This window comes from Lycium barbarum, chromosome 7 (assembly GCF_019175385.1).
Source record: "Lycium barbarum isolate Lr01 chromosome 7, ASM1917538v2, whole genome shotgun sequence".
Taxonomy (NCBI): domain Eukaryota; kingdom Viridiplantae; phylum Streptophyta; class Magnoliopsida; order Solanales; family Solanaceae; genus Lycium; species Lycium barbarum.
Window position 1 is genome coordinate 111668283 of NC_083343.1, and position 14519 is coordinate 111682801.

Sequence of the window (14519 nt, forward strand, 5' to 3'; positions counted from 1 at the left end):
ACTACATGTTTTGGTTAAAACGACATCTTTGTTCGGAGAAACCTATTGAATAGACAGGCGCGGAAGAAGTCAGTATTTTCGACACTGAATGTGAAAGATCACTAAAAATCAAACAATTATTAAAGGCCACCTGACCCCAGAATAACCATAAATATAGCTAAGCTGAATAATTTCCAGGTTGTCAAAATTCAAAATAATCGTGAACGTGCTGATAGGAAGACAACAATTCAATTCAGGCAGCTCATACCATAGAGGGTAATTATTGAACAAAGATTTCATTGTAGACGAAAATTTCAAGTCTTGTAAATGATTTGTTTGATATTTGCATGGTCCAAACTATAGTGATACACGTGAAAGATGTATCCACATCCTCTTCTTTTTCCTGTTTGTTTTTTGAATGATTTTCTTTATATGAAGAAAAAAAACTGATCAAACATCCATGCACATTCGGATTTGATGCAGTAACATTAAAAAGAAAAATGTCACTCGATAATCAACACAAAAATGTGCAAAAGGAATTTCATTTTCATACGTACAAGAGCGGATCTAATGTAATTTGCATCTGAATTCATGGACTTACGAACATAATCTCTCGTTAATCATTAGGATTATCCAACTCTTATCTTTCTTTATCTGTTACATTATAGAAAATATGTCTTTTTTTTAAAAAAAAAAAATCTTTCTTCTCAGCAAGAAAATGCAGAACAAGAAGTGAAAAAAAACAAGCTGCAAATGCTTACCTGAAAAACTGGGAGAAAATAGATGAAGACCCATTTGCATTTGTTTTATTAACGGTAGTATGTATCTCGAAGCTAAGGGAAAATTTCAGTTATAGTTTTTCTACCATAAGATTCTATGGCTATTACTCATTACCATGACCCTTTTACAATTTTAATATTACTCATCATATTGACCCATTTTCCATATTAGTAATATATAATTACTAATGAGATATAATGTAAGGGTTATTTAAATTTAGTGGAGGAATATAAATCTTCTTGAGAATTTGTAAGTCTACCCAATGGGAGAAAAGCAGTAGGGAGAGAAGGGAAAAAAAAAAAAAAAGGAATGATGAAGGTCCATTACTATTAAGAATTTTTGCCTCAAATTCATGCATATTTCATTTAGATAAGCCTTGTTCCAATCGAACACCTCAACTCCTAATAAAGTGTTTTAATTAGATACTTTCGGTTTAATTTTGAAAAAAATTAGCACGTGTTTTCGTTCGTCTATTAGGTAGTTAAATTAACCACATAAAATACGGCATCTCCTTCAATTATACACATTCGCCTCAATAAGTCGTAAAACCCCCATACATTTCTTGAGGTTGATGTGTACAATTAAAGGAGATGACATGTTTTATGTGATCAACTTAACTATCTAATAGATGAATGAAAATACACACATTTTTTTTTCTTTTTCAAATTGATAACCAAAAGTGTCTAATTGAAACACTTTATAAGAATTGAGGTGATCAATTGAGACAAGACTTAGTTCGAGTATCTAGATAAAATATCCCAACAAATTTAAGGGGCTAGTTATGTGTTAAGCCTAAATAAAATAAGCTAACTGATTTATTAATTAGAACAATGGAAGAAATCTGATAACTATTTGAAATTTGTAAAAGTGAGAATCGATGCTTATCAAGAATCGTGATAGTCCAATTAGGTAAAAACCTATCTGCCCGCATCCGGTGTCTAATTAGGCCCCGTTTGGACATGGTTTGAAACCACGATTTCAAATCATGTTTGGACATGCAATTTGAATATTTTAAGTTGTATTTTCTCTTATAGACATAAAAGCCCCACAAATTGTGAAAATTATCAAAACATTCTCAATTCTTATACAATCTTACCAAATGAGCAAATCATAGTTCATAACAAAATTAGTACCCTCCTAGAAGGCCTTTCTAAAAAATACAACATCAATTAATCAAACTTTAGTTCAATAAAAATGAAAATTTAACATGAATAGTAATGTAACTATTCTTTAATATAATCCTCCCACATAAATTAAAGGTTGATAGACATAAATAAAGGTTGGTGGAAGTTAATGAGATTGGTAAATGATTGATGGGGGTAATTGTTATGAATATCTACCAACTTATGGGTCTTTTTTTACAAAATATAAACTTATGGGTTAAATTTTATATTTAAAAAAATTGAAACCATGAGTGAAAACGCATGTCCAAACGCTGGTTTGGGATCATGGTTTCAAATCATGGTTTGAAAACGCATGGCCAAACGCCTAATTAAAACAATGGAAGAAATCAGAGTAACTATTTGAAAATTTTAAAGTGCGAATTGATGCTAATCAAGAATCGTGATAGTCCAATTAGGTAAAAACCTATTTGCCCTCATTCGGGTGTCCTATATCAGATCATATTAATTTATTATGGTTAGGTGATAAATTAAGATGAGCAGCAACAACAATAACATATCCGGTGAAATTCTACAAAGTGGAGTCTGGGGAGGGTAGAGTGTACACAGACCTTAACTTGAGAAGGTAGGGAGGCTGTTTATGGTATATCCTCGACATAAGAAGAAGCAATTCAAAGCATGATGCAAAAGAAATAACGAATAAACATGTAAACAAAGTAATACAATTGTCAAGGGACAACAACATAAATTAAGTTGAGCAAGTGTATTAATTAATTATAATTTGTGATCGGTTGAGCAGGAAATTTCTCAAATGGAGGGTCCTAGGTTCGATGTGTAGTTTGCGGGCTATTACACTAGAGCAGGGTTTACCCATAGCACACCCAAAAGATAGCAGCTACGAGTTCCCTTGCTAAAGTGGAAACTTTTGATCTCCCTAACAAAACAATATTAAAAACTGACGCTGCTAAACCCATGTGACACTCACGTGGCTTGTAAAGGTTAAACCCATCGAACAAAAATTTGAGTACGCCTATTCATCTATCAGATCATATCAAGTTTAGCACATTTGGATTATAATTTCGATTTTCGGATTTCGCAAAATGTTTCGAATTCGATCCAAATACATTCGGGTTGGATCAGATTTTTTAAGTTTGATTTGGATAATTCAGATTTTTGGTTCGGCCTATAAGTTTAATTGCTTCTTCTTCTTCTTCTTCTTCTTCTTCTTACAATATGAACAACCAAATAGAATATTCGTACCAAATTGTCTAAATATATAATTCCTTTTTGCTATCACAATCATATAAATAAAGTAGTCATACAAGCACTAAAATCATTACCAAGGATGCAACAGGAGCACTGGTCTTATAAATTAACAAGTCCAATTTAGTAAAACATCTCATACATAGAATTTACTAACAATGAAAACAAAAAGAAAATCTAAAAGGTAGGAATCTTTGATATTAACAAATCCAAACATATTGAACTTAGTAATATTTTTTATTATATGGGTTGATGTAGCATATATTTAACTTATTAGATTGGACATATAGGTAATGCACTAATATATATAATGGATAGCCAGGTATGTTAGGCTAAACATAAAGTATAAGAAAAATTCAATTTTCGGATATCAAAAAATCTGAAGTTCCAAATCCAACATTTTAAAAATTTAAAAGTTAAATCCGAAATTTCAAAATATAAGTCCAAAATATTCGAATATGGAGGCGGATCTTGAGTTTATCCAAACTATGCACACCTTATATTTGAGGGATCAAAAAAAATGGATAATTTTAGCCCAAAACTTTTCCAAATATATGTAGGTTTCTTTTCTTTTCCACCCAAAAAATAGTTGGGGAAGAAAATGAGAAAATTTAAATCCCCTTACCCTCCCCTCGGCCGCTTTCCCTAATTAAAACACAAAATCTTCTTCCTGTCGAGTTATTAGAACCCTAGTATTGGATTCCTTTCAATTCACAAATCTGAAATCTCTGTACCAAATTCAATTCACTTGTTTCCAATGGCGTCTTCCAGAGATGCAGACCCAAGTTTGGGTTACCTGACCCGTAAAGAAACGGAGGTAAAGCTCCCTAGACCGACACGTGTCAAGAACAAAACCCCTGCACCTATCCAAATAACCGCCGAACAAATCCTGCGCGAAGCACGTGAACGTCAAGAATCAGAAATCCGACCCCCTAAACAGAAAATAACCGACCCGACTGAGCTAGCCGATTACCGTCTCCGTAAACGCAAAGAATTCGAGAGTTTAATTAGTCGCGTTCGCTGGAACAAGAGTGTTTGGGTTAAATATGCCAAGTGGGAAGAATCGCAAAAGGATTTCAAGCGCGCGCGTTCCGTCTGGGAGCGCGCGCTTGAAGTCGATTATAGAGATCATACAATGTGGCTGAAGTATGCTGATGTTGAGATGAAGAATAAGTTTGTTAATTATGCTAGGAATGTGTGGGACCGGGCTGTTACGTTGTTGCCTAGAGTTGATCAGCTGTGGTATAAGTATATACATATGGAGGAGATGTTAGGGAATGTAGCCGGTGCTAGGCAGATTTTCGAGAGGTGGATGACGTGGATGCCAGATCAGCAAGGTTGGTTGAGTTATATTAAGTTTGAGTTGAGGTATAATGAGGTCGAGAGGGCGAGGGAGATTTTCGAGAGGTTTGTTAAGTGTCACCCGAGAGTTGGGGCGTGGATTAGGTTCGCCAAGTTTGAGATGAAGAACGGGGAGATAGGTAGGGCGAGGGGTTGTTATGAACGGGCGGTGGATAAGTTAGCGGACGATGAGGAGGCCGAGACGTTGTTTGTGGCGTTTGCGGAGTTTGAGGAGAAGTGTAAGGAGACCGAGAGGGCGAGGTGTATATATAAGTTTGCGTTGGATCATATACCGAAAGGGCGGGCCGAGGATTTGTATAGGAAGTTTGTCGCGTTCGAGAAGCAGTATGGTGACAGGGAAGGTATCGAGGATGCTATAGTTGGGAAAAGGAGGTTTCAGTATGAGGATGAAGTGAGGAAGAATCCGCGTAATTATGATACGTGGTTTGATTATATTCGGTTGGAAGAGAGCGTTGGAAATAAAGAGAGGGTTAGAGAGGTTTACGAGAGAGCTATTGCGAATGTTCCCCCTGCTGAAGAGAAGCGGTATTGGCAGCGATACATTTACTTATGGTAAAATTTGACAACCTTTACTTTTGAATGTGATATTTGAATTCTATTTCGGATACCTTACCATGCAATTTCGTGACTTTGCTCTTTTTAGGATTAATTATGCATTATATGAAGAGCTTGATGCACAAGACATGGAAAGGACCAGAGATGTCTACAGGTAAAATATCTTTGCCTCGATTGAAATATCACTATGTAGTTCATTTGCTTGATGAATCGTATTATCTATCATGCTTTATGTGAAATACTGGTAATGGTAAACATAATCTAGCTTTATGAACCATGCTTTACCTTGTATCTAGCTTACTCTTTGTTAATTAGAGTGGCTGCAGGATTGGGTTGGGTTGTTTCAAAATTGTTCACTAATCCCCTATTAATTGCATGGTTTAGGTACTTATCAAAATAATTGCATGGTTTAGGTAATTATGAGATGACAGTAGGAGTGCTGAGTCTAACTGCTAAAGCCAGAACTCCACCTTGTAAACATAACTTATCAGTATTGATTCTGTTCCATTTATTTGTCTTATGCCACATTGTATTTTCGTGATCAATTTGCAAGCAATTACGTTTTTCATTTGATTGACTCTTTGAGTCAATTGATTTCTGGAGTAAAGTGCAGTCTATCTGATTGAAAGCTAGGCAGTATAACTGCCAAATTGTCTTAGTTCACCAAATTTTTATTATGTATTGCATGTTGTACTTGGACATAACTAGGATCCCATTTGCACATATTCAGTCTCTGGTCTGGTTAGTTTACGACCATAATATTGTGCTATAATTTATCACCAAGATGCACACTTTTTTTTTTTTAACCTCTAGTGCTAAAGAAACTAAGTTTTCATAAATGAACTGGGATGGGCTTACATGGAGCTACATGGAAAGTGAGGATTCATATAGCCATAGGCATAGTTGTTGATACATGTGTTTTCTTGGACTGCAATAGTTCCAACTGTTGTTAGCCTACAATTGGATGAAGAACTATGTTGCTTGGACTCTTCAAAATTGTCGACAATTGCATGTCGGATATTCCAAAAGTAGCGCATTTTTGGAGGAGCCGAAACAGGTGCGGCAACATTTTGGAGAGTCCGAGCAACATAGCTGAAGAATAGGTACCTTACCTAGGGGGACAAAGTATTAAGATTGTTTTGCAAGTGAAGCGCTTGAGAAACAAGTTGACTTTGAGAGATATAGGATAAGAACAACTATGAAAACTTTGATAAGAATACTAGGACTTCTGTTCTATGAACATGCTGAGAAGCTTTATATAGACCACCTTGTGTTTAGATGTTTTATCATGAGAAAATGCTCTGTGAAGTGACCTGACTGTTCAAAAACATTAGCTAATTATTGCCTACAGCTTGAAAGTCAAAAGGCAGAGCTCACCAGGGGATCTGTCCTCCTTCCTCATTCTAATGTATCCAGAGGAGAAAACTTAAAGAGTGTCTTCAGTTTCATTTTAGGTTTACTTGTCCCTTCCATTTTGGATCATCAAGAGGTTGTTTCAGTGTCTAGTCACATTACTTTTCTTCCCTCTCTTTTGTTGTGTTGGTTCCTTGAATTGTATAGACCTCGCATGAGTACTTTATCCACGTAATATCGTGGTTGAATTGTTCCTGAATCTTGACAAAATTTCTTTTTAACATAATAGGAGTACTTAACAACTTGCATTGCAGTAACTATTTGGGGCAAAGCATTTGTTTCCAAGGATTCCCTTTTTTTTTGGGATGAAGTTAGATTATTTCATTACAGAGAAGCGTTATAATTTGGCAAGTAGAGTTAGAAGCTCTGGAAACTCCCAGTCCTGCATGTCCCTTCTGAATAGAATGAGCCAGCTATTGTCTTGCCAATTCTGAGAGATAGTAGAGTCTTGATTTTGGGCTATCTGATAGAGGTCAGGAAAATCTAACATTAGAATGGAGCCTTCCAACCATTTACCTTTCCAGAATTTTATGTGATTGCCATTGCGCAGTTTGAAGTAGGAGTTGGAGAAAAATTCACTCCATAAATTTCTGATGCTCTTCCATGGACCAATTCCATATGGACTTCTGGTCAGCTTAGTGCACCAATGATTCTGGGATCCATGCTTAGAGCTGACCACCTCTTTCCATAGTGAATTCTCCTGTTGGTTGAATCTCCATAGCCATTTCATCAGCATACATTTGTTGTGTGTTGAGAGGTCCCTGATACCTAGGCCTCCTAATTTTTTGCCAAGATGACCTTTGACCATTCAGCAAGGTAAAATTTATGGCCCTTGCTGCTCCCTTCCCCACAGGAATGTTCTCCTGTTTTTGTCCAGTTGCTCCAATACTTTGCTGGGGATCAGAATGAGGGATATCAAACATGTAGGGGTGCTGTTCAACACACTATTGATCAGTGTCAACCTTTCTCCTATAGACAGGTATTGCCTCTGCCAAGAAGCAAGCTTCTTTTCAAAATTTTCAATAACTCCATTCCACGCCTCCATTGAAGCCCAAGATAAGTGGTAGGCAATGTTTTCTTTTTCGATCAAGTAAATGTATGTTCATTAATCAACATGGTCACAATGGCCTTATACAAGAGATATACCAAAAAGTAGAGAATTTACAAAATGATATGATTCTCTACAAACTCCACCCACATACAACAAGGAACTTTCTGTGTGCACCAAAAGAAAATAAGGGAACAGAGACTACTCCTCAACGAAGTGAAACTCAACTCTACACCTTCAAAGGCTCTCCGATTTCTCTCTCCAAACAACCCACATTAGCGCAAGTGGAACCATCTTCCATAGGCAGGATTCTTTTTGGCTGTTTTACAGGTTTTTTGTCTAAGTTTGCTTCCCGTTTTGTTTGAAGTAGCTTCTTTTGCCCACCTGTAACCTTGCATCTTCTTGATGCTTTACTAATGACATTTGATTACTTCAAAAACAACAACATACCGAGTAAATTCCCACTATGTGGGGTGTGGGGAGGGTAGAGTGTACACAGACCTTACCCGAGGCTGTTTCCGAAAGACCCTCGGCTCAAGAGAGAACAAGAAAAAAACAAAAAAAAGTGGAACCGTCTTCCATGCCCTTCGTCTTCTTCTTCTGATCACGCTCTTCCAACTAAACATCAACTCTCTCACAATGTTTGGCATTCCCCATGAAGTGCCAAACCATCTAAGCATAGTCAGCCTGCAATGTAGAAGAAGATGATCTACGTCCTCGCCCGTCTCCTTACACATGTAGCACCAATTGACGCAGACAACCTTCCGCTTTCCAAGTTTTGCTGCTATCAAAATCACCCCTCTAGTGGCTAACCAAGCGAAGAAGCACATCGTCCTTGGCACCTTTGGAATCCATACGGCATTATATGGAAAAATATACTCCTCCCTAACCAAAAGCTTCTCATAAAACGACTTCACAGAGAACACTCCAAAATTTCCCAAGCCCCACCACCAAACATCAGGGTTATCAGCCTGATTGACTCGTCTTTGCAGTAAGGCTAATAATCTCTGGAACTCAGTCATTTCCCAATCATGTAGCAAGCCACAACATAGGATTCCAGCTAGTTCATCCAAATTTATGACTTCATTGACTGGGAAGATAGAGCTTTTAGCCATATTAATGTGTAGACCTGAACGCCCTTAATCCACTGCAACTGCTTGGCTTTGTCCAGCATCTTGGTGAGGCCCTCCATAGCTAGAATAAAAAGGAATGGAGAGTTAGGGTCGGGTCTGAGGCCCTTCTGAGGGAAGAAGCCTACTGGTCCTCTGTTGACAAGCACTGAGAATTTAACTGAGGATTCCTTAGAATCTTCTCATATTTCATTCTCAAATAAATCTTCTTCTCATGTCTATATATCTAGTTCCTTTCCCTGTCTTCTGGTTGACCATTTTTGTCGTGAGACCTACCTTACATGAGTTAAGGTCATCCGGACATCTCAATTGTTACATATTCCTTTATACTTTTATCAGGGGGTGCCTCAAGCTGATGCCTTGTCAGATTTGGTTGTTTCAGTAATTCAGTTTACTTCTTATTGTCCTGGATGGAGGGCTGAATTTTGTGATATGGTGGTACTAGGTTACTGGTGATGACAAGTGTAATCTAGCCTTAGAAACTGTTCACTTCCCTTGTGTCTAGATTGTTTCTTCCTTGATTACGAGGCTACAGGATTCTATGGCTTGTTTGAAAATAAACTCACTATTCCTCAATTAATTGCATACTTTAATGTAACTACAATATGACAGCTGAGTACTGTAGTCGAACTGTTAAGTTCAGGACTCCAACTTATAAACAATATCAGCTCTGTCCCATTTAGGTGTTTTCGTCCATGTTGCTTCATAATCTATGTGCAAACAATTACATTTGGTATTGACTAATTCTTTGAATTGATTAATGTTTGGAGTGCTAATCTCATTAGTAAAGAGTTATAAACAAAAGAAAGGTCATTAGTTGTATTCAACGACCAAAACTATCAAGGAAATCCTTCCAACAATCTCCAATGGATAGTGCAATTGAGACTGGCCCCACCACACACACACACTAACACAGAGAATTTTTATTCAAGACCATTTACTTGTATCTGTGTAGAAAAAATTGTTGACAACATTTGATTATGAGTATACCTTTAGCTATCAGAATTCCGCTTTTCGCTGTACATCTGAAATCTTTTCCATCTTGGGTTGACTGTCTGTTTACACAATTAAGGTCATTCAGTTATTTCATATGTTAAAATGTTCCTTTTTGTTTTATCAGGGAGTGTCTTAAGCTGATTCCGCATCAGAAGTTCTCATTTGCAAAGATTTGGTTGTTGGCTGCCCAGTTTGAGATTCGGCAGTTGAGACTCAAGGAGGCGCGGCTTCTACTTGGCGAAGCAATTGGAAGGGCTCCTAAAGACAAGGTAGTTCCCATATATCTTTATATGGGTTGATTTCTCTTCTGATTTTTGTGAGGGGTATCCCTTTGCATGTAACCTTACCTATATATATGTCTTTTTGCTACTATAATACAGATATTTAAGAAGTACATTGAAATAGAGCTGCATTTTGGAAACATAGATCGTTGCAGAAAGCTTTATGAGAAGTACTTAGAATGGTCACCAGAAAATTGCTATGCTTGGAGCAAATTCGCTGAGTTAGAGAGGTCCTTGTATGAAACGGAACGAGCCAGAGCTATTTTTGAGCTTGCAATTGATCAACCTGCACTGGATATGCCAGAGTTACTATGGAAGGTATTTGTTTGTTGATATGGTTGCGTTTTGTCAAAAAGTTATTATAGAATGTAATTGTCTTCTAGCAACGCATGTTCCTGCTTAGTGCTGCTGCTGGGACTCCACGCGGTCCTGTGCTTGCATTTTTCTGAAGCTCATTGTATTAAAGTGACTGCTCTCAGCATAGTTAAGTAGCTTGGTTTTGATATCAATCCAGAAAAGGAGCCGCTTAATAGTCACTTATCTAACTGGAGGTTAGCAGGTCACACCAGCAATGTTCAAAAGCATTATAAGAAAAGATTTAGCACCATTTAAACTGTGGTTTATGAACGTCAAGGCCATCCCTGATGTCTAAAAATAAGCCGATGTTTGAAGGATGCACACTGTTCCTAATAACCGGAGAAGTTTTGCCATGGACATACGATTGACTCAACTGACTATCCTGTATATTGTCTTGACTTACAGAATAGTTTCTTTCAGTTCCAACTGACCATACTCATGGCTATCATTTTTAAAATACCAAAATCCGTGGTCCTTTTAAGTGTGATCAACACCTGCAACGTGTATGATTTGAAGATTTCCAGGATGTTTGTAATATAAGAGTAGTTGTGAAGGCCCCCCCGGGCTTAGTTCAAGTGGCAAAGGTTGAGGGATTTGTGGCTTAGGTCAAAGATTGGAGCCCTGCGCCATGAAAACTAAGCCTGTATATAAGTGGAGAAGGGGAGAGGGGTAGACTCATTATCCCTGAGTTTCAAAGGTTGTGGTGAGACCAAAGGATAGGCCCCAGACGGATTTCTCTGTGATAAAGAGAAAGTAGAAGATTACTTATGAAGGAATGTCTGCACTAGGGAAAACACAACTAACTAGTCTGGGCATAGGTTCACCCTTTTCTTAGGATGGAAATAAAAATGGGATAAGAACTTCATAAGGCGTGAAAAGAAAACAAAGCATTTGGGAAAATGCTAATCATGTTTTTCTTATGTAATACACTTTGGAGAATAACAGACAGTCACCTCTATACTGTAAGCAAGGAATTCAGCCTACAAAAATGGATGACTTGGGTCCAGTGCTGTGGATTGTCATGCGTTCCACATGTCTTTCTGGTTATTCCTCAAAACCATTTGTCTACTGACCTTTAGTTTGCTGCTCCCTTACATTAAGAACTAGTACTCTCACCCAGATTTGCTGGTGTGGTCATGGCCGGGCTGGGACGCGGTCAGTTATTAACATTGCTTTCGAGTCTATAAGACAACTTAGTGGAAAACCTAAATCTGCATAGCGGTTAAGCTTCCCAGAAGCATTCATCTACAGGGAACTATCTTGTAGAATGCCAACAAATGGTCTCTGCTGTTATCTTCTTTTTATTTTAACTTTTCTGCTGTTGATTAAGGGCGGGTTGAGATCAAATCATGATATTTGTGCACTTTAATTTTCGAATGTGCAATTACATACATTTTGATGAGCTACTGTTCTGCATTTATAATAGGCTTACATCGACTTCGAGATCTCTGAGGGTGAATTTGAAAGAACAAGAGCACTATATGAAAGACTTCTTGACCGCACGAAACACTTGAAGGTGTGGATCAGTTTTGCGAAGTTTGAGGCCTCGGCTATGGATTCAGAGGTTGAGGAAGATATTGAACAGAAAAAGAACTGCCTGCAACGTGCCAGAGGTGAGAAAATGCTTTGATTATTAGTTTCTCCATTAATTTTGAATTTTGCGTTGATAATATTTTTCTCCTTTTCTTTATCAAGATGTTTTCGAGAGGGCCGTTTCTTACTTCAGAAATTCGGCACCTGAACTGAAAGAAGAAAGAGCAATGCTTCTCGAAGAATGGCTAAATATGGAAAGCGGTTTTGGTGAGCTTGGGGATGTCAGTTTAGTCCGTGCCAAACTACCAAAGAAACTGAAGAAGAGAAGGCAAATAGACATGGAAGATGGTCCTGCAGCGTATGTTCCTTTTCCATATATTTGCATGTTTCTAATTTTATCTTCTTTGTTGTTTCCGGCAAAAAAACAATTGGGGACAAAGCTTTTTGTCGGGGTGAGGGTTTTTTTTTGGGGGGGGGGGGGGGGGGGGGGGGGCGTTGAGTCCCTACGTCCTGTTAGTTTTATGTTGCAGAAAGAATAACTTCTGGTAAAGCTGTTTGATCATATGGCAAAGCTTAGTTTATTTGTAGTCTGCATTCCTTTATGTAACTTGATAAGGTGTTTTGTCAAATCCAATTTCTGAGTACATGAATTAGCGAATTGCTGGGGAATAACTTTGTTTTGTATTTTAAGGTTGTTTACCTTTTGCTTTGATATAATGCTGCTTGTGCTGATGACGTGTTCTAAATTTTGCAGGTATGAGGAGTACATTGATTATCTGTTCCCTGAGGAAACACAAACTACCAATCTTAAGATCTTGGAAGCTGCTTATAAATGGAAGAAGCAACGGGTTGCATCTGAGGAGGATTAGGCAGATTCTCTGTTAGCTTCCATTTGGGTTTCTGAAATGTGGTTAGCATATTTGTGTTCCCTTTGTTGTCCCCCTTTTTGTTTGTATTAAATGGTGAAAGAAAAATTAAGAAAAGAAAGTGAAGAGAGTTTGTAACTGACATTTATATCTCTTTCTCAACAAATCTAATCTGGCATTGTTGTGCACTCAAAAAGGTATGGCACAGAATGCCTGGTCGAATGTTTTGTGGAGTGACACGGAGTGTTCCTATTTTAGTCGGGACATTGTTTAGCTGTGTTTTATGTTGGCTGTTTCTATGACTTAGTTCTCATGGCAATGATGTACTGTAAATTATGCAAATGTACTACACGCGATTTGAACATAGTTTATCTATCTTGAACACTTATTACCTTTTCAGTAGCATAAGAAAGGACTTCATTTACTTAATTTCGTGCAAGTGTTACAGACAATTGCTTTCAGATGCCACTGTTGCAGTATCCAAGGTACAAGAAAGTTAATTATGAGAGCATGCCAGAATGGAAACTTGAATTGCTTATCAAACGATATGGGCTGCTATGGGATTTTTCCTGCGGCCAAACCAATAAGAGTATTATGTTTACTATGGAATTAGGTTGACACACAAGGTGTCTTAGGCATCTTAGCTTCTATTTATAAGTTGTAGTAAAGTTATGATGATGTTTTAGTGCTTTGATTTTGTTCTCTCTTTGCTATTTAAGGTAGTTTGGTGAATGGTACTATGTAACTTTCTGAGGTCATCTTAAAAATGGGGCAATATAGCAATGGTTGTTTAGGATTTAACGCTACTTTTAATGGTAGAAAACAATTAAGTCGGGAAACCCATTAAATCTCACCGGATGGCTAAGTAGGCATATCAGATCAACTAAAATTCCAAGGGGCCATTTCATGTGCAAGCATATTTACCACTTAGTTTAGTTGATTTGACATGCCTAATTGGCTTTCCAGTCAGATTTAAAGATTTTTGTAACCAGGCTTATTTTTCAAGTATCAGTTATAAGTTCACTGATTTTAAAGTGACCAGAATTAGTTTAGTGATTTTTATTTAAAAAACGGAAATGGGCCTAAAATGCCCTTAACATATTGGAAATAGCTCAAAAATGTCATCCTTCCACCTATTGGTTTAAATTTGCCCTTCATCCACTTATTTGGATAAAAGATGCCCTTAATGTTACATTTAAGTCTAAAATTGCCCTTCCTTTTAACAGAAGATGTGAAATATATACAAAAAAAAATAATTAAATATGTGGCATTATTTTTATTGGTCCACATATAATTAGAATCAAATTCATTCACAATCTAATCCACTAACCCAAACCCATTATTAAAAGACCATCACACTTCTTCCTCCCAATTACTTTCACTCAGATTCAAAGGCAATATAGCCAAACTCAATTTCCCAAACGAGTTCAATCTAGCAATACTGAATCTGGATATGTTACAACTCATCATCATTAACAACTATTGGATCATGAGCAGCAGTACCCTAATTCCACCATCAGCAACCTTCTTCAATAATAATATTAAGCCTAATATGTTTCAACGACATTTCCCTAATGTTCATTACTACGCACAGTTATTAATATTGATACGATGAATTTTGGGATTCAGCAGCAAGTGCTTATCATTTTTTTTTTAAAAGTTCTTATCATCAACCATCCTCAGGAGGTAATTTTCTTTGACCGAATAGATAATTGGCATTACAACAATATAAGAAGGAACACAGCCAATTAGTTATCATAATCAAGAAGAAAATTTTCTAAGATTTCAAATGGATTTTGGGAATTCTTCAACTTGTACTGAACCACATCGTGAAA

The 14519-nt window shown here is 37.2% G+C and overlaps 1 protein-coding gene across 1 annotated transcript; it reads left to right on the plus strand.

Moving 5' to 3' along the window:
• The first annotated feature begins 3690 nt into the window (after window positions 1-3690).
• On the plus strand, window positions 3691-13077 carry LOC132603813 (uncharacterized). Its single transcript, XM_060317062.1, has 7 exons — window positions 3691-5057; window positions 5149-5214; window positions 9772-9916; window positions 10028-10246; window positions 11712-11898; window positions 11981-12176; window positions 12573-13077. The coding sequence occupies exons 1-7, from the start codon at window positions 3901-3903 to the stop codon at window positions 12685-12687; spliced, it is 2085 nt and encodes a 694-aa protein (XP_060173045.1). The 5' UTR covers window positions 3691-3900; the 3' UTR covers window positions 12688-13077.
• Window positions 13078-14519: the final 1442 nt, after the last annotated feature.

Bases quoted from the DNA above. Each gene is read 5' to 3' on its own strand.
- LOC132603813 (XM_060317062.1), top strand. From the start codon at position 3,901: ATGGCGTCTTCCAGAGATGCAGACCCAAGTTTGGGTTACCTGACCCGT. The intron at 10,247-11,711 runs GTATTTGTTTGT...CATTTATAATAG, and splicing joins TGCCAGAGTTACTATGGAAG to GCTTACATCGACTTCGAGAT. The intron at 12,177-12,572 runs GTATGTTCCTTT...TAAATTTTGCAG, and splicing joins ATGGAAGATGGTCCTGCAGC to GTATGAGGAGTACATTGATT.